General features: G+C 41.1%; 3 protein-coding genes across 4 annotated transcripts; 2 read left to right on the top strand and 1 right to left on the bottom strand.

Moving 5' to 3' along the window:
* Window positions 1-374: 374 nt before the first annotated feature.
* tnnt2e (troponin T2e, cardiac) lies at window positions 375-12,292 on the top strand. Its single transcript, XM_073481154.1, has 13 exons — window positions 375-409; window positions 499-506; window positions 612-635; window positions 5,975-5,986; window positions 6,153-6,174; window positions 6,584-6,644; window positions 6,748-6,864; window positions 6,967-7,044; window positions 7,466-7,579; window positions 7,913-8,025; window positions 8,223-8,313; window positions 10,242-10,279; window positions 12,173-12,292. Exons 1-13 carry the CDS (start codon window positions 375-377, stop codon window positions 12,210-12,212), a joined length of 753 nt encoding a protein of 250 aa, XP_073337255.1. The 3' UTR covers window positions 12,213-12,292.
* A 173-nt stretch (window positions 12,293-12,465) lies between these two features.
* Window positions 12,466-25,653, bottom strand: LOC141008524 (dynamin-1-like protein). 2 transcript variants are annotated; one of them, XM_073480927.1, is made up of 19 exons: window positions 25,450-25,646; window positions 24,823-24,964; window positions 24,071-24,117; window positions 23,913-23,984; window positions 21,615-21,701; window positions 21,090-21,252; window positions 20,880-21,000; window positions 20,335-20,466; window positions 19,053-19,259; window positions 18,723-18,843; window positions 18,374-18,529; window positions 18,195-18,284; window positions 18,012-18,104; window positions 16,688-16,741; window positions 16,280-16,360; window positions 15,040-15,171; window positions 14,837-14,946; window positions 13,472-13,631; window positions 12,466-13,365 (listed from the first exon to the last, which is right to left on the bottom strand). In XM_073480927.1, the coding sequence occupies exons 1-19, from the start codon at window positions 25,549-25,551 to the stop codon at window positions 13,309-13,311; spliced, it is 2,127 nt and encodes a 708-aa protein (XP_073337028.1). In that variant the 5' UTR covers window positions 25,552-25,646; the 3' UTR covers window positions 12,466-13,308. The 2 variants fall into 2 exon arrangements, with proteins under 2 accessions (XP_073337028.1, XP_073337027.1); XM_073480926.1 differs by lacking the exon at window positions 16,280-16,360 and having other exon boundaries at window positions 25,450-25,653.
* Window positions 25,654-25,797: 144 nt separating this feature from the next.
* On the top strand, window positions 25,798-27,268 carry stmp1 (short transmembrane mitochondrial protein 1). The gene is made up of 3 exons (XM_073480644.1): window positions 25,798-25,937; window positions 26,236-26,289; window positions 26,688-27,268. Exons 1-3 carry the CDS (start codon window positions 25,923-25,925, stop codon window positions 26,757-26,759), a joined length of 141 nt encoding a protein of 46 aa, XP_073336745.1. The 5' UTR covers window positions 25,798-25,922; the 3' UTR covers window positions 26,760-27,268.
* Window positions 27,269-27,404: the final 136 nt, after the last annotated feature.

The raw sequence follows: 27,404 nt of genomic DNA, 5'->3' as shown, positions 1-27,404 counted from the left end.
TTAGTTGTTTGCACAAATGATAAAAGCACTGAAAGGAGAAGAAAGGAAGGGAGATACAAGCCATCTGTCCGAGGGAAAGAAATCTCCAGGGCTCGTCGAAACATTACAGTCGATAAGATAAAGCGGGAAAAATCAAGAAGACAAACAACAATACAAATCACAGCGAGAGAGAAAAACATTCAAATACAAAAATAAATATAACCAGTCCTAATTAAACTGAGCCCACGAGAATTGAGAGTCTGGTTATTTATGTGTGTGAGAAAGCTGCATTCAAAACAAGGAGAATTATTAAAAATACATCTATTCTGTGTTGATTCTTGATGTTTTGACGGGTTGTCTTCCTTCCTCTTTGATGCAGCTCATCCGAAATCAAGATGTCTGAAGAAGAAGAAGTAGTCGAGGAGCTGCTGTGAGTACTCTCTTTATATTAAAACAGCATTTTTCTGATTTCCACCGACTGCTCCAAAAGTTCACATCTTCACTTCTCTCCTTTTTCAGGGAGGAGGGTAAGTAAGAGTTTGAGAGCGTTCACTTTGTTTTTTTTTCGAAAGCAAAATGTCACTTTCAAGCTTCTGTTGCTAGACGTACCTGACCTGATTGTGTCTCCTCAGAGGTAGAAACCCAGGAAGAGGAAGGTAAAGGCTTCTGCATGGCTTCGTGTGTGTGTGTTGTCTTGTTTCCGGTGTGTCTGCTGCTGTTACAGTGTCTGCTGTCAGTGATGAAAGCCACCTAGCAAGCTAGATGAGTGTTTTCAGTTTGTCTTTTTTAGACTTTAGACTTTCAAGACAGAAGACAGTTGAACAATGGTGGACATGTCAGAGCTTACAGACATTATACATACAATAATATATATGATTTCTATGCTAGGCTATGTCGCTGTACTATAATACCCTCCAAAGCCAAAATGCAGTAGGCTGACTACACATTTGAATTTGAATAAAGAAAAAAATGTGTCTTTTAGACGTTCATCTTACAACGAAAATATTAGTATGACATAGATATGAATTATTTCAGAGAAATAAAAGCAAAGGAAAATTAGCAAAACTACAAAACAGAGCTAAAAAAAACACAGCTTTAAGTTAAAGCTAACTGGTGACGTCGCTACAGCTAGCCTTTGCTAAATTGACAGTCTCTTTCTGACCCGTTTCCTGTAACTGACATTTTTTTTAGTAATTCATATAGTTTAACGCATATAAATGAGGATGTAGCTAAATTAAACCATGTAAAAAACAACAGCTAAACTAGTCACGCAAAGATTAGGCTGCTAGCCTAGCTTAGCCGAGTAGCTGTAGCTGTAGCTAACCAACATCTCAATCTGAAATATTGTTGGATTTTTGCCTGTTGTGTTATTAGTGTTTCTGTTATCTGGACCTGTTACCCGTGAACCTGCCTGCTTGCGGTCTGCATGTAAGCTTCTGACATAAATTACCCTCCCCGTCTGCTTTTGGGTCCAACACCTGTTGATCTGCATTATCAGCTGTGACAAGAAGATTATTGTATGTGTCTTTGATTGCACCTATAGATGTAAGTTTGTGTGTCAAGTGTATAAGTTCATAACTCAGTGAGGCCCGGGGAGAAAAAATAAGGGCATCATGTGGTTAAAAGGGCAACAAAAATGTCAGCAAGGTAATGAGTTTTATAAATAAACAACAAAAATGAATAGTTTAAATGTGGAGTATAACAAGAATGAAAAGCAGAGAAGATTGATACCACTGTTGCTTCTGCACAGCATATAGGCTTCAGCGGAACTGATGCTTAGCTTAGCTTAGCTTAGCTTAGCTTAGCACAAACACTGTAAGCAGAGGGAAACAGCTAGCCTGGCTCTGTTCCCCTACCAGCACCTCTAAAGTTCACTGATGACACATTATATATCTTGTGTAGGTGCGACACTTTGGGTTTTAGCCAGCCAGGCTATCCATTTCCTCTCGTTTCCTGCCATTGTGCTAAGCTAAGCTAACCGACTGGTTCTGTAGCTTCAGATTTAGCATACATGTGAAACCGGTGTCGATCTCATATTCAAACTATTGTCAGGAAATAAATGCATTTCCCCAAATATTGAACAATTCCACTAAAGATGACTCCATGAAAGCAATAATGCCCCTCCAAACGTTTTCATTTAAATTACTGTTCAATATCCAAAATGTCAAATTGTATAAACTGGCCAAAAGAAAGAAATCTCAAACACTCTCAACCCAGATTTTCACCCCAAACAGAAAATGCAGAGAGCCAACTGAAGGTGTTGACTCCCTGAAACACACAACCACCTGAGCAGGTGAACTGCAGCCCCCTTATATAGTGTCCCAGCTGACTGATTGCAGCCAGCAGAGGGAGAACATCACAGGTGCACCCAATAGCTTCTGATTACCTGCGACCTGGATCTGATCCCTGATCCGTCCATAACAGGAGCCATTTTTCTGCCTAACGAGTACTTTTACTTTTATATTGTAGGATTAGGTGAAAAGATGATGCCGCAGAGTAAGCAAGAAGCGATGCTGACATTTTTCTCGCTCTTCTGTCGTGTGTTTGAGCTTTGGCTTTGATTTTCTGACATGCTACAAACAGCTCAGGGGCTCCGTTTTTGATCCCAGATCATTCCCTGTTTTTTTTTGTTTTTTTAGCTTTGTTCAGAATGTCAGACAGCAGCATTGGTTTCACTGCATCCCCAGAGACAATATCACAGTGCTCAGAGTTTGACCAAATCCCAGCCTCGAGCTGTTTGCCAGAGTCTCATTGATCCTGTAATCCTTATTTTGTTCGCTCAGACATGGAAGCGGTGAAAGAAGAAAGTTTGTATGACTTGTTTTTGTCAGTATAAATGCCTTTTCCATTTTTATTTGTTTCCTTTACGCAGACACTTGCAGGCATATTATTGTAGCACAGTGTGTGGGCGGTAACATGTTGTCTTTTGGCTTCATTAATTCCTGTTATGCGCTTGTTTTACAGAAGGAGCTGCACCTGAAGTAGAAGGTAATTCCCCTCTCTTTAAATATTTCCCTGTGTCATTATAATCCCCATCTGTGTTTTTATAGAACATAATAATATTTATATGGAAGAAGGCTTAAGATTAAATGCGCCACTTGATATTTTAATAGTTTCATGTGTGGAACCGCTCATATAACGTTGCCTGTGCCATCATGAATATTGCATACAAAGCCGTTTTACATTAATAACACAGAGACTGCGCAGTACAGTGAAACTTAAATAGTCTTTTTCTAGTTTTACCTCTCATTTACTTCAGCACCATTCATTGACCTGCATCAATATTAGCTTTTCTATTGTCATTATTATCTAATCACTTCCATGTTTGGCTGCCAAGAGGCCTCCTGCTGAGGTAGTTTGTGCCAGACAAAATACATTTACATTTCAGAAGATTATACATTTGATTTAATGACAATTTCCTAAAATAATCAAATATTAATAATCTTTTTCGTGATCTGTTTTGCATGTGTTGTGGTTGTGAAGAAAAGTTATCACATGTAACGTACATCTTATCATATTTTCATTGTTTCACACCACCACAGAGCCTCCTCCTGCAGAAGAGGGTAATGACCTTTTTCTACTGTTGTGTTTAAATATATGATATATTATGTGTTAAAAACATTGCATACATATGTAAATAAAGCTATAACAGTCATTAATCAATGGTAGATTTGTAGTTAATTGAACTTTAGTCAATGGTTATTTCACCGTAAGCAAACAATGACATTCTTTATAAACCATTTATTAAGCGACTGTAGAGACTTAAACATCAGTGGCAAACTTGATAATGGCCATCTAAATGTTTATAGATGCATTACACATTATTTATTAACCATTCACAAAGTATTATAAACATCAGTTGCGACTTAATCATAGGTAACATTATTTACTGATGAATAATTCTCCATTTCTTGCATTGATTCTGATCACTGATCATCTGCCTGTTCAACATTGCCTTTACAAAGAGCCTGCAGAAGTTGTTTTTAATACACAAAATATCATTAATTATTCATATATGTATGTATTTATTAGTGTAACTGGTCTATTTTGCTCTTAAAACGAGCCTTCATATCATTTTCTTTAACTTTAAGTCAGACTTTAACTTTTGCCTGAACCTTCTCCGAGGTAACATTAACATACTGTAGCTTCACCATGAACTTTTCCTGATCTGCTCTCCATTTCTTTCTCTGATTATGATGCTGTTGCCTGTTCAACATTGCCTTTACAAAGAGCCTGCAGAGGAAGGTAACACGTCCTCTCTCTGTTGAAACTTGTATGCATGCTGTGACTCAATAAACACCATCTAACTCTGGTTTGTGCATCCCACATACAGTGATTTAGTTGAAGTAAGAATAACTTTGGAGCCGAGATATTTGTGGGAAATAGCAATGGTGACTTTCAATCTTCTCAGCTCCCCGTTTACCGATGAATTATGCAGTGTAAATATCTTCCTATTTTATTTTTTCCCCTCACGCCTTAATATTCTGATAACACACTTCTATAAAGGAACTGCCTCCACTGTCTGAGAAGTAAACCCAGCTTTCGGGGCTTGAAACCCCCCAGAGTACTTACACCAACCCAGTTTGACAGGGCATACAGAAACTGTTTAGACTTTCTATTTCTCTTGGTGACAGCAAAGAAAGTGTTCCATATCAAAATATGTAAAGTGGATATCTGGCCTGAGTGAAACAGTATTTGCAAATAATAAAGTAAATCCATTTGTATGCTTCCAGCTGATGCACTAACTCGTCCTTTTGTCCTCTGTCGCAGAGTCTCCAGCTGCAGATGAAGGTACTGCAACTCACCGACGAGGCCTTAAGAGGACATTTTGTGTCTGGCGTCTTCACTCGTCCACTGTACGACACGCGCTCACAGACGCGCCGCCCGCCAAAATAAAGCATATGTTGTTCTTTTGAATGCAGCTATTTGGAGACCGTGAAGAAACCAACTTCACGCCCACTGTCAGAATGCTGGTACACATTCTGCTACACATGCTGCTCATTTTATGACAAATGAGTGTATTGGACATGCGGAAAATGGCTACAGCAGAGAATAACAGTCTTTTATACACACACATTGCATTTTATTTTGATAGTCTGCCTGCTGAGAGTTTGGCTTTGTCTGTAGATTGTTAAGAGATTAGCATACAGATGGCTTTTACCTCATTATTTCAACTGCAGAACAAAGTCTTTGAGTGCACTGCATGTCCATTTGTGGTTTTAGTCAGTACGCATATGTTTGTAAAAGATTTAAGGCTTTTTCGGAATTATTGCTCTCAGATTTCCAGCACAAATTTGTTAAAATCCATGTTGGCGAGCACTTTGCCAAGATTATCCACTCACCTCACAGGTGTGGCAGATCAACAGCATGATTAGCACACAGGTGTGTCTCGGACTGGTCATAATGAAAGGCCACTCTAATCTTGAAAACAGACATTTATTAGACACTGAAATGTGGACTTCATATGACTAGGCTTACAGCTATGCATTTTTTTGGTCACAGATACCCCAAAAAGATTCAACTAGAATACCGCTCAGTGGAGAGACATAACGAAAATGTTGAAAAATATCACAATATTAAAGAAAGTGAGAAAAAAACCAACACCGGAAGTTAATGGGGTCTATTCCGCCCGCAACTCATCCTCTCATGGAAATATGTTTAGTTGTTTTCATGTAATCCTGCTGACAAAACAACCAACAAACAAACAGAGGCGTAAACATGACCTCTGTGGTGGAGGTAACAACATGATTACTGCACACCTGTGTGCTCATCACTAATGTTTCATCAGCATCTTCATGCCGCACCTGTCAGGTGGAGGGATTATTTTGGCAAAGGCGTGAGTGGTTCAACAAAAGTATTGTGAGAATACACTGTTTCAATACCGATTCATTTACACAAAACGTGTCAGAGTGTATTGAGTGCATCTGTCTTTGCTCTGTTAGTGAAGGTCATTAACGAATTAATAATCTTTGACTTCAATGTTCTCGACCTACAGGAGAGAATCAGGGTGAGTGAGCATTTAATGTACTAAAACCAAACTCCTGTGATGTTTACACTGCAAATATATTGTTTTGTTTTGATTAATATTTTACTTTAACTTTAAGTTATTGTCCTATTTTATCTAAAACTAGTGTTATAGTAACTGTTATTATCTTTTTTTTTTATTACAACAGATGACTCCAAACCCAAACCAAAGTAAGTCCTTTTTCATGTGAATCTTAAAGGTGCACTACGTAGTTTTAGGGAAGAAATGTATGCGTAAACGGACTAAATGAACAACCTGTCTTTGTGACTGAATAAACAAACTGACCTTAAAGGACAACACAATATCATACTGTTTTACTTTGTTTATATGTGGTGGACCCTGCCACCTTTCTAGCTTCAAACAGTGTTCTGGGGACCTTATTTTCCTCTGAGAGCAGCTTGTTTCTTCAGTTAAGGACAAAATAAATATTTCTGAGTTGGTATTATTACCTCATTAATATTGAAAATAATAAAAATATGAGTTTGATTTTCTTCTCAAACTACGTACTGCCCCTTTAATCTGTATACATCAGCCAACTAGTGAGTCAGCGGTCGTTCTCATCCTACCATGTTGTTTTAGGGCATTTGCTCCACCTTTAACTGTGCCGAAGATACCAGAGGGGGACAAAGTCGACTTTGATGTAAGTGGACCAAGGCCCAAATATCTGAAGTAGTTGTGTCAAGACTTCTCACTGGAAATGCAGTCGTTAATGGTCCTCATAACCTGTATGTGTGTGACTGCAGGACATCCACAGGAAGCGTCAGGAGAAGGACCTGACCGAGCTGCAGTCCCTGATCGAGGCCCACTTCATCCAGAGGAAGAACGACGAGGCGGAGCTCGTCGCTCTCGTTAACAGGATCGTAAGTCTTGCAAGAAAGCCCAGATGACCGGAGCGATGCAGCTGCCCAGCAAACAATTACAATTGTGCGTCTGTGTTTGTGGGCGTGAACGTGAACGTGCAGGAGAAGCGTCGCGCTGAGAGGGCCGAGCAGCAGAGGATCCGTGCTGAGCAGGAGAAGGAGAGGCAGGCTCGAATGGCTGTGAGTCCTCTAATCCTCATATCTTCTTTTTCAGGAAACGACCTGCAACAAATAATCCTTCTTCACAAATACAATTAGCCTTCTATGTCACACATCATCATCATCATACAACTCTGCAGCCTTTATCACTCATAAGAAACTTTTGAGCTCGTTGTTTGGTTTTCCCGGCTTGCAACTTTAATGTACACTACCTCCTTGGCGCCAAAATGAGCAACTAGCCGGTGAACACAGTGCCACATTTAGCAGCTAAAAAGCCAGACGTCACCCTGAGGAGTCTGCTGAGACCAAAAAGAGAGCTGAATATTGGCCAGGTGGACAGAAACACAACTCCAAACGAATGATATTGTTCTGTTTTGGCCAGATGTGTAATCATTGGTGTGTTTCTATCTCCGCTGACCGTCTTGCACAATCTGTGCCGCAGGAAGAAAAAGAGAGGAGGGAGCAGGAGGAGGCGAGGAAGAAGCAGGACGAGGACGCCAAGAAGAAGAAGGCTCTGACAAACAGGACTCAGCAATTCGGTGGCGTCCAGCAGAGGGTCAGTCATCACACGCACGACAAGCTCTTTACTGAATGCTCACTGATTTACAAATCTGCAGCTATACAAACACGACGGATTGGCAGTGGAGGTGCCCACAATAACAAAAATCCTGAGTTTTCATCCTTTATGTGCGGTTTCAAGTGTTTTAGTGTTGGGAAATAATATGTCATTGATCCTGAGATGAGCGACAGAAGATGATGTTATATGGTTTGTGCGTTTGCACTTGAATTAATAGGAAATAGGATCAGAGTTTCAGCCTTCGTGGCCTCTTTGATATCTTCTTTCTGTTATTCTTTCAACACATCCTCTTGTGTTTATTCTCCCATCCAGCAAGATGGAAAGAAGGGAGCGAAGAAGCAGACAGAGAGAGAGAAGAAAAAGAAGATCCTGGCCGATAGGAGAAAGCCTCTCAACATCGAACATCTCGGCGAGGACAAAGTGAAGTAAGGATGTCATGTTTTTATAAGCAGTCCTTGTTCACAGCTCTGTAGACAGGCTAATATCCACATTCACGCTCCGATGCAGGTGATTTGTTTGTGAATAAACTCCCACCCACTTTCCATTTTCTGTGCATTTACAGTTTTTGCACGGCCTTTTAGTTTTCTGTTTCTGAAGTGCTCCTGGATTTTTTGCTCAATAGGGAGAAGGCCAATGAGCTGTGGCAGTGGCTGTTGACACTGGAGGCTGAGAAGTTTGACCTCAGCGAGAAGCTGAAGAGACAGAAATATGATGTAAGTGCTTTGCCCCCGAGGGCTTCATGTGCCAATGGCTCCATGAAATCCCATACCGAAGGAAAAAGACCTATTTTTTGGGGGTTTTTTGACCAAACTCTGTAGAAAAACAACGGTGTGAAGTTAATTCAAGGAATACTTTTCACATTTAGGTAATAAAATTAGGCGTTTGTTTTTTTTCCATGAGTTAGATTGGAAGATTTATAGGCCTACCACTCTTGTGTGTGTGGTAAACACAAAGCTACAGCTAGCAGCTAAGTTAGCTTAGCTCACCAAAGACTGAAAACGGAGAAACAGCTAGCTTGGCTGTGTCCAACGAAATATAAACAGAGTTAGGCTGTTTCCAGTCTTTATTCTAAGCTAAGCTAACCGGCTGCTGGCTCTAGCTAGCTTCTATTTACCACACAGACATAAGAGTTGCATCAATCTTCTTTTCTAACTCTGCACAGAAATACATTTATTTCCCCAAATGTCTATTTGCTTACAAAACATGAGAATTTTGAGTTAATGACATGCCTAAACATGGGCTACATGTACGACTTAACCTGATTAATGTGCTATCTTAAAGGATAAGTTCACCCAAAAATGAAAAAATTCAGTCATTATCTGACTGATGGCAAAGTCAGGTGAAGTTTCATAGTCCACAAAACATTCCTGGAGCCTCACACTGTGTCATGTTTACCTTGTTTACCATCTTAATCCCACCTGTTACCAAGCTAGCATTTGCTTATTAGCATTAAACACAGAGTACCGCTGAGGCTTTTGCAGGCATTTGGTTCTGAAAATCAAGTACTGGAACATTTAAAGGATCGGTTCACCCAAAAATGAGACTTCAGATAGTAGATAATGACTGAATTTTTACTTTTGGGTGAACTTTTCCTTTAATTTAGATCGTGGGATGAAATGATGACGGTGCCTACAGCCATGGAAAAGCCACAGAATACGAAAGCTGAAACCGTATGTAGGCCGACTGGTGCTTTAAAGTGAAAGTTGTCCTGGGGGCAGCTATCTAAAATGAATGTGGCTTGACTTCCAGATCAATGTACTCCAGACCCGAATCAATGAGCAGCAGAAGTTGTGAGTAACTGTTAATGAGGAGTGTGAGCCTCTTGGATGTTGTGTAGTTTTTGCTGTCCGTGTGTTGACGGGTCACAAACGGAGTCTGGGACAGTGGAGCAGGAACAGAGCTGGAAGGTGAAGAAGGTAGTGTGTGTTGATGAAGAGGCCTGCAGAGGCTGGTCGTGTTTAAAGCCGTAAGAGGAGATCCAAAAGAAAAGGGGCAGGTATTATATGGACTCAACTATATGTGCTGTTATGTAACATTTAAAGAAACCAGAAACGACAGATTCTAAGGGGACATTTCTATATTTCGGGAAATGATTTGCTTTCTTAAAGGACTAACATGAGTGTGGTATCGAGCTTCTCATTTAGCTATAAGCTAAAAAGCAGCTTCCCGAAAATGTCAGTCACTTTATCGCGTCTTGAAGCCCATGAACAAAAATGTTCTTGAAAAATACTCTTCAAAATACTTGCACTCCGTTTAAAATTGGATCCATAAAAAGATCCAGCACGTCTCCAGAAGATGATTTCAGCTGTCAGACTTTCATTCCCCGTTTTTGACAGCTGTAATTTGATCTGAAGTCATGTTTTGCTGTCAAAGGAGCCTCATCTCTTGCTCCGAGGGACAGTTTGTGTATTTCAGCTCTGAATTCTGTGGCCTGTCCTTCAGGATTTAGTTAAATGACCATCACAGTCAGGAAGACTGAAGGTGAGTCCCCCCCATCTGCAGTCCAACTTCTCTGGAGGTGAACACGTCTGAGCTCTTCTTTTAGGATCACGTGGTCCGCTCTTTGTCTCAGCTTGTGTCCGTCTGTGTCCGCTGTTGTCTCTGTGCTCAGTCTGCCCTCCATGTTTGTTGTTCCCCACAGATCAATCTGCTCATGGCTCGTGTTCAGGCCCACCAGAGGTAAGAAGTAGTAGCCATCTTTGACGCTGATCTTAAAGGCTACTGCTTTAGTATTGAGGTGGTTTTTGGTCCTTTTTTATTTAAAGAGCCTCGGGAAACAAAATTTTCCATGCTGGCACAATATCTTCATTTGCCTTTCACATAGAAATACAAAGCCATATGCTGATCTTCAGCGTGTTATCCCAAGGCCTTTTAAACTCACATAATCCTGCTTGTGTATGAAGCGGGATCATGTGACGCATGTGAGCACAGATGTAGTTCTAACTCTGCTCAGCGCAGATCTGATCTCACCTTCCTATGGCTGTAAACAAGTGAAAACATGGAGTTTTACCTGTTTCACACCGCCATGGAAAAAGATCAGCTCAGTAGTGGAAAGTCAGCCATTTTAAGCCACGCTTGTATTTGACTTTCTTATCGTACTGTACTGGTTTCTCACCGTGCTTAATATTCTTTATTCTCCTTTAACTGTTAATCTATTACTCAACGTCGCTCTTTCCATCTTGATCCAGGCCGTCTTTGTTCCTGATTCACAGCTTATATTTGAGCTTTGAAGCTGGTAAAAAAAAGAGAAGTATTCCCAAAGCGCAACATATTTTATATACTTTCTTTAAACTGCTTTGTGTAACAGTCTCAGTTACACATTTTTAAATGTAAATCCGAACCAAACCTCAAGGAAAAAAAGTGGTTTTTAAGAAGTTATGTATGTCGAAGTTTTAAGGCAGAAAGCGAGACGTCTGTGTTGTACCAGCCGGTAAGTGTCTACACGTCAAATATCTAGTAAACTGTGGATGTATCAGATCTTATAGGCAAAGGTGCAAACAGAGAACAAAGGCAGCGTATCAAAGGTAAGACTGCCGCTCAGAGGAAACAATCATCGTCTGCCAGCTGTGTGAAATCGTGTGTTTCTCCCTCTTTCTAATAGCATGATGCTTTGGTGTTTTGTCCTCTTCAGTCCTTCTCATCACTCCACTATAATTCAATGAATGTTACAGTTAATGGGGAACTACAGAGGCATCTACACTGACAAAACGTATTACACGTGAAGAAAAGTCACACAAAAATATCTGCTCTTGGACTTCAATTAATCCCTTAAGAAAACTCACAATTTTAGGCCGTTTTATTTTGGAAAAGTTCTTGTATTGCAGCCTGTTTATATTACTATGTGAGGACGGTGGCTTCTTTTGTTAAAAAAAACAAACCAATGTCATTTTCCTCGTAAAAAAAGTGGTCAGAAAAGCTCTACATGAGCTTCTTTACTGAAAAGAAATGTTTTGATACATTACTTTGATGCTAAAATATAGGCATGTTTTTCAACGAACCCTTCTTTCATTCAACACGAGCTTAAGGATCAAATATTCCCTTTGAAAAAAAGCCTTTTATACAAGAAGTCTGTCTAAGATAGTTTTCAGAGTTTTCTTTAATTGTATGGACACCCAAAGCATTAAAAAAGTAAATTAAAAATCAGGTCATTAAACTTTAGTTAATAGTTATGTCACTGTTAACAAACAATGAAATACTTTATAAACCATTTATTAAGCAATTGTTTATTAAGTTGCAACTGATGTTAATAAATGTTGATAGTTTAATATAAAGCCATCACCATTTATTAATGATAGTGTTCCTGGATTATTTTATTATACATTTAGAAATGTATTTTGTCATTTGATTACTTAATTGTTCATTTGATTAATTTTGAACCCTTCGGGCCTCCATACCACACGGCCACTAGAGTCAAAAACATCAAGCGATACCCAAACCTACTGCGTACACACTCTGTTAGGATCACACCTGAGCAACCAAATGAAACGGCAACGCTAGACTTAATAAATATATGAATAAATATTAATTTATGCACGCACACCTTAAGCTGTTAACTGATTTTTGTTTCCACAGCGCCAAAGGAAGAGGCAAGGGCAAGGGCAGGCTGAGATAGACGCAAACATCAGCAGGAGCTCGTCAAGGAAGCGTCTGAAAATGAGCAGCAGTGTCGACCTCAATGATAGAAACGTACATTTGAACAATGAAATAGCAGTCAAACAGCTGGTTGTAGACAAACGATTAAAAGACTTGTGATTTTGAGTCGTGTTTGTGTTTTAAATTTCATATAAATGGATGTTTTTCTATTACTTTCCAATCATCACTGTATCTCTGACAGCTTAAAAGCAAATGAGTCAAAATCATTCGACTGGCAATAAAATAGCTCTATTTATTCTTTTGGGAACCATACACACAGAACCACAGTGCACCATAAATTTCACATGTAGGCAGCGATATGTAAACAGAATTAAATGACCTACAGCAGCGAGCTGCAGTAGTGCTCATTACATTATCCACACAGTTAAATAACACAATAAATAAAGGTTCTGATGGTAATACAGTGTCAGAGTGATGGACTTTCTATACAGTACAGTGTGCTGACAACAGTGCAAAAAATTAAAGTGATGGAGTATGTACACAGGTAGGAGGGCTAACATTTGCTGCCATTTTAATTCAGCGAACCAAATCCCTGCTCTGACTTCTGAGGCTCTATGGTTTCTGACACTTGACAGCTACTCCTAAATGAAAAGGCTGCAGATGACATGAATATTTCTTTTAATCTTTTCTCATAACCCAGAGCTAAAACATTTGCAGAATTCTTTGTGGAGCTGCCAAAACGGCATCAAAACTTTCATTTCCACCTCACACAAAAGTCCATTTCCATTCTGGTTAACCGCCGTCTGTCAAGAAATGAAAAGTACTTTTGCCTTCGGCTGCACTCTCGAGTCCTCCAGGAGCCTCGCGGGGGCAACTACAGCTTCTAAAAATCTCAGTGCATCCTCATAAACTCAACAACACCAAGCATTTTTTAAATAAACAACTTCAATTAACTTACATTTCGTTCAGGTAGCTTGTGAGCTAAATGTGATACCTACTGTACATTAGAGCAGGGATCAGAACAGTGCATTTTCATGGTACGTCATGTTCAGACACGATGAGTGCATGGAGCGTCGGTCCTTCAGGCATGATGAGGAGATAACGGATCAGGTTTTTCACCACAGATGTGTTTCCCTGATCTCAGCGATCACCTGGCTGGCTTTTTGCAACGCCTGTGGACAAGATTTAGAACAAAAAAGAGAGAAATAAATAAAATGGCTAGTATGAAACCTCAATTCATCAGGGAGAACAACACACCAAAAGGCTGGAATCTGTTACCTGTAGCATGTCGGCGGACTCCTTGCGCCGCTGGGCCATGTCCTCCGATTCGGTCAGCAGTTCGTTGAGGAGGCCAGATTTATACAGCTGGCCAACAAGCTCGCTCTGGAGGCTGTCCTTCACATGGTTGACCAGGAAGTGCATCACTGCCTTCGGCACACTGAGGTGGAGGGAGAGAGGGAGAGAGGGAGAGAGAGAGAGAGAGAGAGAGAGAGAGAGAGAGAGAGAGAGAGAGAGAGAAAGAGGAAACAGACCGAACAGATGGTTGAGAACAAGGACGCAAGATGGCCGGGTGATTGTGTTGTCCCCCAGATGGCAGGGGCTCAAGTTTGACCCACCAGGTGGCCGGGCCTGTCGAAGTATCGAGCTGTTGAAGTGCGAGCTTCGAGTTAAATACAATATATTTTTCCTTATTGAGCTCTAGGGGGGCTTACACTCCAAAAACCTGGTCAAAAATTCACTTTGGTAGCATGGAAACAAGGATTAAATGAAGCCAAACCACTTGAAACAAATGTTGATTATATCACCACAGGTAGTGCTCAAAGATTCTGAACATGGTTGTTAGCGTTTGGTAGCTAATTGTTAAGGTGGGTTTAGGTTTAGGTCGACAACCCTCCTGTTAATTTTCAAGAGAAAAAAGGAGACTTTTAAATGCAAGGCTGCCAATATTATATATTTATCTTAATGTAAATAAATCACATTAGGAAATCCAACGTCTTTCAACGCTTTATTATCCCGTCTATCTGGTACCAAGGCCATTTGTTTTAAACTGACATAAATCTTTACAAACAGCTCCAAAATATATAGTTTCATCTTTTAAAATGGCTCAGTAATTTGACTTGTTTATAGGGATCTACAACAGTTAATTGCATGGGGAAACCTGAATATAAAGTAAGAGGAGCGACATTGGAAAACTCATTCAAAGTTCAGCTTCATGAAGAGAGTTTTGTTGGAGAATTCTCATCAGGTTCTTCATTACTCCGGTTCAAAAGAGTCATTATACCAAATCTTCCAACTGCTGCATTATCATATTTTCTGGTCTTGCCCATTATTAATCTTTTTCTGGCAGGAGGATTATGAAACTTTGCAGAAAGTGCTCCAGGTGGATATTTGATTTAACCCAGGGACCCTGTGTTTTGGTGCCTTGCCATTAGAAAATGTTACCTCTCCTGGTGGAGCAGCTGGCAGGAAAGACATTTCTAGAAAGCGGCTAAAACCAGAAATACCTTTTAGTTTATTATTGGATCATACATTATTAATGAAATGTTGGGATGGAAGAATTACAGTTTCTATTAGACTATGATGGAGAATGAGTACATCGTATAAGAGTATATGGAGTATTTAAACAAATAAAATCCGGCCTACCTGTCCTGAATATTCTTGCGAACGATGAGGAAGTAAGACTTGATGAGGCGTTCGATGACCTCACAGTCCCGCTGCTCACGTGACGACAGCTTCCTGGCAACCGGCACAGGCTTGAGGAAAAAGAGGGAGAAAGTTTTAATCAATGGTTCACTAATATGTTCGTCTTCATAATGTGTCATGCTGACAGGCTTAAGTTTAGTTACCACATCCAGCAGGTTGACGACTCCTTTAAGGGGGCTGCCAGGTCCAGAGCCAGGGGCTTCCTCTCCTTTCTTCAGCATCCCCCTCCAGGTCCCTGTGCCGTCCTGCTCAGCCTGGGGCCCTGCTGCCGGGGCCTGAGGGAGCCACGGACACAAGACAAATGAAGGAAGAAAAAAATGTGAGCACACCACCAACCAGGGCGCCAAATTATTATTACAGTAGCCTTCGCTTGTCATTAGGGTTCACAGGGAGAGGATGGTTAGGGTATGCAGCATAATAACCTCGACCGGTTCATACGCAGAAGTGCAAACACAAATCAAACAGGCACAAACGGGACAGAATTAAATGTTGTTATGGAGACGAAGTTCGGAAGACACCTCCTCCGCTCTCAGAGAAAGGAAGTGAACTGAACTATTAAAGCACCAGTTAAAGAGAAAGCACAAGGGTCGATGCAGTAAAGAAAAACACACAAGACTAAAAATCTACATGCTAACGGCTCTGTGGTGCTTTGAGCTAAATGCTAACATCAGCATGCTAACATGCTCACAATGACAATGCTAACATGTTGATGTAAAGCGTGTATCGTGTTTACCCTGTTAACCATCGTAGTTTAGCGTGTTACCAAGCTAGCATTTGATAATTAGCATTAAACAGAGTAGAGCCGAGGCTGATGGGAATGTCATTAGTGCTGCAGGGATTTGATCAAAAAACGAGGTACTAGACACAGTTGCCATCACTTTTTTCCCTGTAATTATCTATTGTGACCTCATATGATCCCCTCATTACACTGCCTAAAATCGCATATGTTGAAGACCGTTTAAAAATTGTGTTTTTGTAATCTGAGCCCTTATGTCGCCACCAATTTACAACACAAAGTGGCCCAAACAGGCTTGAGTATATGGTGTAACACACAGTTCTTAGAAACCAAGTACAAGGCACCCAAAAGTGTTAAGAGATTGGAGAAGGGAACAGAAGGAGAGGAAGGTATTTTCTGCGAGACAGGTGGACCAACTTTGGGGAAACAGACTCTGCAGGAAACACAACAGTTGTTAGTGCGAGTCCACACAGGCTGGAGGAGAGCGTCACAAGAGCATGGCATCAGCAGACAAAGATCAGAGTGCATGCCAGCAGCCCATGCCCATCCATCCATCCATCCATCCATCCATCCATCCATCCATCCATCCATCCATGCTCCACCACAGCCAGCCCCGCACAGAGCCAGCGAGCTGCGTACGTGCCCACCTTGGCACCGTCCATGTCTGCTCCAGACGCAGGGGGCTCGCCAGAAACCACAGTTGGGCCAGCCGGGCCTTTGCCAACAGACTAGCAGGAATATGAGAGCAGGAATGGAGAGAGAGAAAAAAGAAGCACTGAGAAGAGAAAACGTGGAAAGACGGAGGAGAGGAGGCTGGCAGTGGAAAGTCATTTGAGGGGAGGATAGAGAGGAGGCTGTCTGAGAAGGAGAGAGGAGATGTGGGATAAAATTCCTCGATGGAAACTATCCGAGGCATTTGGTCCACAGATCCTCATCCTGTAGTGCTATGAGTAATTAACACGGTACAAGTCCTCTTTATACTTGCAGACTGCAAGAAAATATTAGAACAGATGAGCTACTGTTGTTATATTTCAAAACAAGGCTGTTTCTTTTACCTTATCCCTGGGCACCGCAGACGGCAGCTCCCTCATCCTGTTTCTCCTCTGCTCCTACAGACACACAAGAACACACGATGACACCAGATGATAAACACTTCAACACATCCTCTGAGAGTATGTCAGGCAATTTACTTAAAAACTCTAAAAGAGAGAAGTTGCTCTCTATCACAAAGAAGTCTGCGTGATATTTACATAAATACATAAACATTTTCAAGAGTCTGGCACAAGACTATGGAAGCAAAGAAAGACCATTATAATTTGCATAACTATCTGTGAAATCTAATCACAACTGAACACTTGTAGAAGTTAAAATTTCGAGCATTAAAATATTTTACTTAGTTGCTCAAAATAGGGGCTGCAACTCATGATTATTTTTGATGATTAACACGTCGATTATTTATTTTATAAATTGTTTAGTTGTTTGGTCTTTACAAAGTTATAAATGTTGATCAGTGTTTCCCCAAAGCCTAAGATGAAGTCCTCAAATATCTTGTTTTGTACACGACACAAAATATTCTGTATAAATAAATGTGCTTAATATAAACATAAATATATTCAATATCTAAATGACTTAAATGATAAAACACTAATGCGTTTAATGCAGTGACAGTTCTATGGAGGCAAAGAAAAGCCATAATAGAAATTTGACATCTAATTGTGAAATGTAATCACCGCTGAACACTCAAAATAGTTTTGAATTACTCTTCTCAATTTCTGTAAATTCCTCAATTGTCAATTTCTGATCTAAAAATTCAAGGTAGGTAAAAAAAGAAAAACAAAGAAAAACAAACAAAAAGAAAACTAACTCTAACCCTCAAACTGAATCGGTGAAATTAAGCCACCAACATATAAAATGTAAAAATCAAATTTGAAAATTCAATCAACCAATCAAACAAACCTCAGTCACATGATCTAAGTGTGTTATCTCCCTTAAAAACAAGAGCGAGGATCCTCTTTAATAACCTGGAGGCTCAAGTTTAATTCATTCAAAATGAGCTTTGGTGGCTGAATTTTATGCCAAATTTAATTTATGAACAAAAACACAAATTAAAACCAGCTTCTGAAATTGTAAAACTTAAAGTTATTTCCAGTTATTATTATTATTACTGGTTAACTTTCACCATTCAGATGCACATTAGACTCTGAATATTTCAGATTTTGTTTGCTTCCAGATATTTCAGTTGAATATTTCTTTTTACATAAAAACCTTTTATAAATATATTAATACATAATCCCAGGTTTACAAAAAAGCAACATCAGGTTTTCACCTCTTCTCTCTTTATTCCTGCAGAATAATGTATGAGTTGTTACGAGTACAGACCTCTATATTGTTATTCAACACCCCGCAGGCATCTGCAAAGTCTGGATGTTTGGTGTTGATGTAGGCCAGCTCTATCGCCACCAAGTTATGCACCTGTGGCGAGAAAACGGGACGACTTCAGTTATCAGTCAAACGTTCTGATTCTCATTAAACACATTCAGATAAAGATGAATGTGATGGTACCATCTCATTGGTGATGGGCAGCCTCTTCCTCAGGAGGGAGGTGACCACTTCCACGATGGCCTCGTGTAGCTTCGGGAATCTCTGCAGCTCCTGCAGGACAGAATCGTTCTGAATATGAATGCCTGCGTGTGATGGGAAAGATAAATAAACGCGAGCGCCGCTTTGACAGAGCTGATTACCTGCGTGCTGTAGTTGCTGCAGTGCTGGATGATCCTCTGCATCTCCTCGTGGACCAGCTCCACGCAGCGCAAACTGGGCTCCTCCAGGCGTTTCACCTGCTTCTTCACCAACAGCTCGAAGGACACCTCGGGCACAAACAGCGATGGACGCGGGCCCTGGTGGAGGAGGAGGAGGGAGCTGCGGGTTAGCAATTATTACCCAGATCAACTTGTGCTAAGTGAGACTGTATTTTGGAAAAGTCATGTTTGTGTTGTTTGACAATAGCTCGCTGAACTAATGATGACAAGACAAACACCAGGGCCTCTTAATGATGTCACATTTATGAGACGATGCTGCAGCGGCACTCACGGTTGCGTTCCTGATGGCTGTTAGGATGTCTATGGTGCTGAGTCCTCCCAGAGGATCCACAGACTCCAACGTTCTGCCAAAAGTCTCGTGGAATATATAACAAATTCTGGCTCCACCGCACCTGAAAAATAGCAGCGGGGGGATATTAGCTGTGATGTGAACCCCTTGGCCCGCTCTCCTGTCAGCTCTTCCTTCACAGAGGCGGGTGCGTGCCTCAACTTACAAGTTGTATCATATTAAATGATGAAACCAATGCAGTTGTTTTGCTCATTTTCCCTGCGCTGGCTCAACAGCATCACCATGTGGCCGAGCGAGGGAGAGGTTACTCACAGCTCTGCCGTCTCGATGTATTTGGCCGTGCCTTCGATGGTGTTGCAGTACTCTGTGGCGAACTTGGTGATGAGCTGGAGCAAGGTGGCGCTTTGGTCTTCGACGGGCTCGCCGTAGCTGCTGAGCAGGGACTGGTACTGGGCTGCCAGGACGTTGATCCGTGTCTTCAGCTCAGGGAGGCAGTCTCGGATGTGATGCATCAGTAACCTGATATTATGGCAGGAAAGGGCAGAGGGGTCAGTTTTTGTGCAGATATGTGACATTGTGTCCTGAGATGTGACTGGTCAGGTAAACATCAGTTGTCAGTGAAAGAAAGCAGCCATTTTCTGAACAGCTGGCAGTTGTTGATATAACAGCATTAAACTTGTATTATAGTACACTTTCTCTGTTCATTAATATTGAGCCTATCAGCTCCGTTATTACACGCCCAACTAACTCTTCTAAAACATCTTTGTGCTTTAACTTTGTCTCCTCGCTGGGAGCCACCGGCCGTGTCTTTGTTTGGATTAGGACAAAAAGAAGCAACTTGAAAAACAGGTTAAAATTAATTTCCATCTCGCCATCGACTGAATCGTTTTTCATCCAGATGATTAGAACAGTGTTTGAGGATTATGGAAATACATTCAGATCAGCTTAAGTGTTATAAAGGACCTTGTGGGCTTTTAAAAAATTGATACATAAGAGGGTTAGGTGTCTGCAAAAGCTACCCAGCCGTGGCTACTAGCTAGGGGAGGGTGTGGGCCTTCTGTTTTAGCGAATAATCATCAATCGTTAATCTATTAATGGACAAACAGAGTAACTTGGTGTTTACTTTATCTGTTGTTTTAACTCTTAATGTAGAGGCCGGACTCTGACTTTGCATCAAACATATCATGTCAGTGGTCTTTTAATGGAAGACTAATATATTATTAATGATTAACTGATAATCAATTGTTAAGGCAGCTGGTCAGTATTCTTGAACTCTAAATAATGTGCTGGTGCACCTAAATGAACAAGTAAGGTGCACCAGTGCAACCGGTGTATAAAGTTAGTGTGGAGATCTGATTAATGACTTTGAAAACCCCTAACTTTTCATCGAGGTGAGAATTCAGCACCATTAAACTAGCACCATGAAGTAAAGCCCGTCTTTAAATCCTATTTTTCTGTCTTGTCTGCCACCCTGCTGCAAAATAAGCAACTGCTGGCTCAGTGATACTGGGATCTTAAAATGGTTTACAACAATAGAAGCATGAGGCTTCTTCAATAAACACTTTGTCACGGTCGTATTTATGATGACGTCGACCTGTTGAGGGTTCTGGCCAGGTATTTGGTTCCGTTCCTGTTGGCCAGAGATGGATATTTCTTCTGCAGGAAGGCGTGTTCGTCTCGGATGGCGTCGGCCACAGACTTTTTATTGTTGATGTCCAGCTGGCTCCTAAAATTGTAAACACAAAAACACACCAACAGTTATCCTGGACAATAAAAAGGAAAATACGAGTGAATGTCAGGACATGTGGGACACAATCTTATATTTACAGTCTCTTGATATCCTTTACTCTTGTTCTTGTTGGGCTGCCTAATGCACCGTAAGTCATGATACTGGATGTGTTTTGAATGGAAGATAATGGCTACTGATGTTCATTAAACTGACCTCAATCATAATGGCAGCTTCTAGCAATAGATACTTATATCAAAGCATTAAAAATGTATCGTACAGTAGTTCACTCGTCTCTGTTCTCTACGTTTATACTGAGCCTCTCATCTACAGTATAACACACTCATCTCTATAATGACTGATGGAGTGTTTTATGATATATTCAGAGTGTCAAATGTGTGTTTTTTCCGGACCTGTTGACAACTCCGATGAGTCCCAGTTTGACAGGAATGACTCGGCCCATCAGTACATCCATCGCATCGGTGCCGGCGTCCATCAGGTCCAGCTTGGTCACCACAGCCAGCGTCCTCCTGCCTGGTGAGACACATTCATTCAAGTCAGCCGATACAAATCTGATTATCATAATGGTTTGTGGATTATGTCCTCCTTTCAGTTTTCCTTACCATCGGGGTCGACCTCCCGGGCCACCTTGAGGGCCTCCGAGGTGGCCATGTCTGTGTTGGCCGCTGTGACAGCCAGGATGATGCAGTTGGGGTTGGAGATGTGCTTCAGGATTAGATCTCTTATCTGAACCTCGATGTCCTTAGGCTGATCACCCACGGGCACCTGAAGGGAACAACGGCAATTAAAAAGCAAAGAACGTGTCAATTGGGTTCCTTAGAAAGCCGCAGCGAGGGATTTCTCAGACTAACACATGTTCAACCAGAGGGGAGGAACTAATGAGGCTGGAATCAAAGTCGGAAGACTCTCGGGCTTTGTCAGCAGGTTCACAAGGAGTCAAGAATGAATTCCCAGCAGTCAACAAAATATGAAATACACAAAAGCATCGACCACACAGGAAATTAACAACAGTAGCCAAGCAGATCTGGTAAATCTTGGTTTTTAGGGAGGTGTATAACAAGTTTCCCCAGAGGTTTAAGATAATCAAAGCCTCGTCATGGGGGAGCTGGAAGGAAAGCGTGTCTTACCTTAGTGATTCCTGGCAGATCCACCAGTGTGAGGTTGACAACGTGAGGAGAAAATATCTTCAGATGAATGGGTTCATCACTGATCCCCTGCAGAGGGACAAGAAAAGAATAGACGTGTGCTGTGTGTTTAACAGCTTAGCACTGTTTTACAGTAGAAAATATGCCATTTGGCGAAGGACAATCTTTTTTTTTTTATCTTCCTGGCTGTCAATTCTGATGAAAATACTATTATTAACTGTAAGATTACAACTGTCATGGTGCTGTTTTTGACACAGCTGGGTGTGCACTACAGCTCATTCTCTGATGAATAAATATCCAGCGACGTTTTTTCATTTTTTTACACTTCAAGGGGACATTTATGCTTTATTTGTGATAGTGACAGCTGGAGAGAGACACAAAGGGCAGGGAGAGAAAGAACGAGGACCTCGGGCTGGAATCAGATCTGGGCAGCTGTGGCAAGGACTCAACCTTGATACACAGTCTACCAAGTAAACTACTAACACCTGGCAATGTTTGAAAAACCCAGAAGGTTGTTGTACAACACTTCTGTGGCTGTTATGAAGGTACTCTCAAATCTTCAATGACTCGTCTGAACATCTGGATTAGAAACATTCTGCCAGCTGCAAGATAAAGACTTTTCAATAGGGATGCACCAATTGTGAAGTTCTGGGCCGATATTGAAACGATGCTTAGAGGCAATATGTAAGAATTTTAGTTGAAAACATTAAAAAGCTTATTATGATGTCTATGTTTTGTGCTCTTTTGTATCCATTTTCGTTTTTAAAGAAACTGATCCTTATAATAAGATGCACAAACTAGGGTTAGGTGCCCACTACAGCTGGCATGGCGTGGCTGGGGGAGTGCATGGGCCTTCTGGGAGTCTTAACTTCCAATTTGGTAGCGAACCAGCCAGGGATAGCAGCTAACGTTATCTTGCTACATGAGGAGGTATTGCTATCAGAGAGTATCGCTAGCAGTTCAGCTACCTGTTCCTAAATGCTACACTCCACAATTAGCAGCTCAAACTTGTGTTTGATGACAGTTCTCCTGAAATACTATACACAACAACTTCTGTTGTTATAGTCTCGCACAGTGCAGGGTGACCGGCTTTGTGCTGGAGTCAGTGTACAATTAAAGGTGCAATATGTAAGAATTGGCGTGCTATCTAAGGTCAATCCGAAAAACAGTGTGTAGCATATCACTAGAGTATCTGCTCACTATTGCTAACTGTAGCTGCCAATGGCCAGTTAGCACAGTTTGCCTTGCAGCTAGCGATACAGACTGGGAGTTTCAAGTGGTATTGCAAGACAAAGCGGGACGGGGCTAGCTGGTTAGCATGCTAAGTAAGACGGTACATAGATATCTTTGACTTCAACACTGTTATTTCTGTTGGTTCATTTTAGTTTGAAACCAAAATCCTTACATATTGCATCTTTAAGCTAGGTTCCTGAGAGACAGCCGAGTTGAAACTTTTGCTTTCGGAGCTAAACCTAATTAAAAGGTGAAGGTCTCTATCGTCACTATTACACCGACTAGCTTAGATCTTCTGAAGAGGCCATTCCCAATGTGAGACACACTACTCAGGGAACTGTGGTTGTGTAAATAACCCAAAGTTTCACAAATCAGAGCAACTTTTTCTTTACTTGCCCTCTTTTCTCTTCCTAGAAGCATCCCCAAAACCCTTTGGGCCCCAGTAGCCCTGAGCTACGTGCCAAAAAATGTTGGTATGATTTTCCACTGTGGTCTAAAATTTGATAAACATACTTTATAAGCTCTGCTGTGAAATTCAGTTTCCTCAGCTCAGGGCTATATCCACAGCCGAGCCTTTACTCACATACTCAGATTTTGGGAAAAGAAGTTGTGTTTTCTTTCATCTCATTGTGTCTGGATCATTTTAATGCTCTGTACATATTATTTGTCACTAATCCTTAGTTCGCCTGCAGCGAGCCCAGAAAGTGCCCCTAGTTTTCAAACTGGCAAAGGAAAGAAGGAATACATTTCACAGGAACCAAACTCACATCATTAGCTGCTGCAGAAGTTAGTAATGAGTTGCCCTTAAAGTTTTGTTATTTATTTATATGCAAATCTTACTATTATTAATAAGGACCTTATTATATCTTCTACTTAGGACTTCATCTTGATTGTGCACAAGTTCCTTGAGTATCACATGTACTTTTGCTGATTTCTCTTAAACAAATGTACGTAACTTCTCTAAACATTTCTTAATGTGCTTCATTAGCAGCAGAGATGTAAGCCGTCTATATCAGAAATCACCTCCATCCTCCATCCATGTCTCACCTTATTGTTCCCTGATATTCGCTCCGTCTCATTTTCAATTTCTTGCCTGATTTCATCAAAATCTGTGTAGATCTGCAAGAAGAAAAACAAAAAAAATATATAAAGATAAGCAAGGGTCGAGAGTATTAATTTAATGTTTTGTATCAGAAAATTCTCACCTTATTTTTGGTGTGGAGAAACTTGCCCCACTCTTCACCCTCTCTGCCTGTAAGACACAGTAACACAGTACAGGTGACAGTTATAGCTCAGGAGTTAACAATGACAGTTGACTACTCTGTGCAGGAGGCTAAGCAAGCACGGCTAACAGAAGGATCGACGTCTGACGACAGTTACTGGTCTGGTGGAGAAAGCAGCTGGAGTTACAGGTGTGAATTTGAGGAGGAGGAGGAAGAACCACAGATAAAAAGCTAATCCAGGGCTGCGGTCGAATAGTCTGTTTTTACTTAGGAAACTGAGTGAAATGACCCACAAGTATCTGAGCCATGATAAGAGCTGGTTGAATTGTCTAAATGCTGAGCTTCAATGCTTCCTTTATGATCTACTTTTAGCACTGGCTACACTGGACGATCCTTTATGAAAGGAAATAAGGAAATAGTGTTGGTTAAGTGCAGTCAAGTCCTTATGTATTCGTCCTTATGACGTTTTCCTTCAAGAAAAGATCGAGAAAAAGAGAAATGGATGTACTTTTTTTTGACTATTCGACCGCAGCCTAGGTTATCGAATGTGGAGACACCTGTACAATGCACCTTTGTGAAGCTCTGCTTTTTCACACCCTGGCATCTGCAACTGATTGAAGAGACAGTGACAGAGAGAATACTGAGCGCCAGCATATTGTACGACTCTTTTCATGCTGGACACAGAAAATGATGGTCTGAAACACTTCAGAGATTAGAGAGATTTTCGTGGTTACCAATTTCATCATTCTTCCTCGCATCTCCAGGATCTACATGGACCAGCTGGAGGATGAGAGGTCGCCTGGTTACGATACCGGTCCCTCTGGGCAGCAGGTCCCTGCCCACCAGGCTCTCCAGCACTGAGCTCTTGCCACTGCTCTGCAGACACAAATCACAGACAGGGACACGAGTGAGATGAAGGCTAAAGCAAGGACTTCCTGATCTAACACATCACAACCAGCATAGTCCTCTCATGGCCTCATGGTGGATCAGGGCTGCAGCCAACACAGCTAATTGCACCTGTCTCTTCCTCGTGCAGTGACCTGGTTTGAGCTAACAGAGGTTAGTGTGTGTGGATGAGGCTCTTTAAATAGCACTGATTGGAGATGAAAATAGATTTCACACACACTGCCAGTGCAGACTTTGCAAATGAGATGTGCAGCAGTCCAGCTTGATATGCAGTAGCTGTAACTACGGCATCTGTGTGGCCTCAATTCATGTTGGTTTCTGAAGATTTGTTCTAAATTTAGATAATTTCTCCTAATAATTGTGTCCATATCTGTGCATGCGTTACGGTACAGCAAGGTTACCTAGCTAGCATGACAGCCGCTATATCACAAAATGCATTGACAGAGCATTTTTACCTGAGTCCCCACTACTGCTATCTGCGGCAGCTGTATGATATCCGCCCCCACCGTGTTGAACACGTCCTGGAGCTTGTTTATCACGGGGATAAGAGCCTCCATGTTCGCGGTTTATGAACAGAAAATTAATAAACCAGCTAATTTCGTGATGGAGCCAAAGTCATTCAATGTCCCACCGACACCACCATTGCAACAACACCCACTGTACGTACGGACGAGAGGTTTTGTGGCGTGTCGGGAGTTGTAGTTCGCAAACGGGAGACGACAAGCGCAGGTTGAGGAGAAGACTACAGCGTACGTGCTCCTGAAATAACGCGAGAGTGTATTTTCGCGCGCATGCGTATACGCGTTGTTGATGACGGGCTAGCTTCGTTAGCACGGTAACTCGGTTGGTTTCCTCCCCAACCTTCAACTTACTACCTGATTTTGTGTCAGTAAGTTGGTCAGTTGCTGCTAATCCTTCGTTATTCACAATGCTACAATTCCTGGTGAGTTTAATCGACGTTAAAATGCATGACATCGACGTGTGACAGGATGCTGACAGATGAGAAGCTAGCCAAGCTAACGTGTTAGCCTAAAGATAACTTGCTGTTAATGTCTTGTCAGTGTCAATTTTCTGAAAACAAAGCTGAAAAGAAGCTGTCACCCACCATAAAGTTAACAGTTAACTGTGTCGCCTCGTTAAAGTCACTTTAATTAACGTTCGTGTGAAACTTGTGAGATGTTACTTCATCAGTAAGTCAGATATTTTCGGCCTTAAAATGACATGTGTTGTTTGTCTTCCAGGCTGGCTTCACCTTGGGAAATGTTGTGGGGATGTACCTGGCTCAAAACTATGATGTAAGTTTGATTTAATCTGATCTTGACTTGATTTCAACCTGAAGTTGTCTGCTTGTCACACGGACTCCTCTCTACCACGCCCTCCATTGGACAAACCTAAGGTGTCTGCCTGGTCTGGTGCTGCAGGAGCTATTTATTCCCTCCAATGACGTACATCAACTTTATGATCAATAATAAGGTCTTTATTATTGATAAAAGTAGTGTGGACCTAAGATTAAAAACAGCTCAGTGGACTGCAATCCAGTTTAAAGTTGAATCAATCACAGCCATCATAAAGGGAGGATTTATTGCAGAACTTTGTATTACACTGCACTACTTTGAGTTAAGTGTACCTAATAAACTGGCATCTGCATATGTGTATCAAGGTTGTAGTGACTGTACTGCATTTTCCTCTCTAGGTTCCCAACATAGCCAAGAAGATCGAAGCCTTTAAAAAAGACGTGGAGGCCAAGAAGAAGCCCCCAGAGTGACCAAAGTGGGACCATGCTGCAAGCAAGAACAAGAAGGACTCTGGAGAGAAACTATTTATTTTACAGGGTTATTATATAACAAGCATACATTTCATATAAGGGTTGAAAATGTAAAATATGTATGAGAATATTAACAGTGCCTGGAACCGCATTTGTTTCTTCCTTTTAGTTTTAGAGGCGTGTTCTCATTGTAGCCTATTTTTATAAGATAAATTGTGCAAAAAAAAAAAAGACTGGATTTAAAGAATATTACAACTCACTGGTGGGATCACTTTAAGTCCAGTATAATGGCACTGTTGTCTGGCCTTTTCTGAGATGCACTGTGGTGTTTTTAACTTGCACATGCCGTTCATTATCTCCGCATTAGGTGTAAATAATGTTCTCCAAATTGAAATCCAATAGAAGCTGTTCTGTGTTGCATTACACAAAGTTTAAACACTTCCTTCGCAAGCTTCCAGCTTTATCCATAACAACTGCCAAACTTTTACAATAAAGTTGTTCATAATGAATTTTGAAGTCTCTGCCTTGTGAGTGAAGTCAAGATTTACTGGCACAATTTTACAGTTTTATATGAATTTGTTAAAGAAAAAGAAAGCGTTCATATTACTGCATTCCACTGGTTCTTGCAGTTGAACTTGTCATTAC

The sequence above is a fragment of the Pagrus major genome, chromosome 14, assembly GCF_040436345.1.
Source record: "Pagrus major chromosome 14, Pma_NU_1.0".
In the NCBI taxonomy this organism is placed as follows: Eukaryota; Metazoa; Chordata; class Actinopteri; order Spariformes; family Sparidae; genus Pagrus; species Pagrus major.
This window is presented reverse-complemented; position numbering and strand designations above follow the sequence as displayed.

Bases quoted from the DNA above. Each gene is read 5' to 3' on its own strand.
- tnnt2e (XM_073481154.1), top strand. From the start codon at position 375: ATGTCTGAAGAAGAAGAAGTAGTCGAGGAGCTGCT. The intron at 6,175-6,583 runs GTAAGTCCTTTT...ATGTTGTTTTAG, and splicing joins GACTCCAAACCCAAACCAAA to GGCATTTGCTCCACCTTTAA. The intron at 10,280-12,172 runs GTAAGAAGTAGT...TTGTTTCCACAG, and splicing joins CGTGTTCAGGCCCACCAGAG to CGCCAAAGGAAGAGGCAAGG.
- LOC141008524 (XM_073480927.1), bottom strand. From the start codon at position 25,551: ATGGAGGCTCTTATCCCCGTGATAAACAAGCTCCAGGACGTGTTCAAC. The intron at 18,105-18,194 runs GTACCATCACAT...TTCTCGCCACAG, and splicing joins TGCCCATCACCAATGAGATG to GTGCATAACTTGGTGGCGAT. The intron at 14,947-15,039 runs GTAACTAAACTT...TTTTTCCTCAAG, and splicing joins TCGTCAACCTGCTGGATGTG to CCTGTGCCGGTTGCCAGGAA.
- stmp1 (XM_073480644.1), top strand. The intron at 26,290-26,687 runs GTAAGTTTGATT...TTTCCTCTCTAG, and splicing joins ACCTGGCTCAAAACTATGAT to GTTCCCAACATAGCCAAGAA.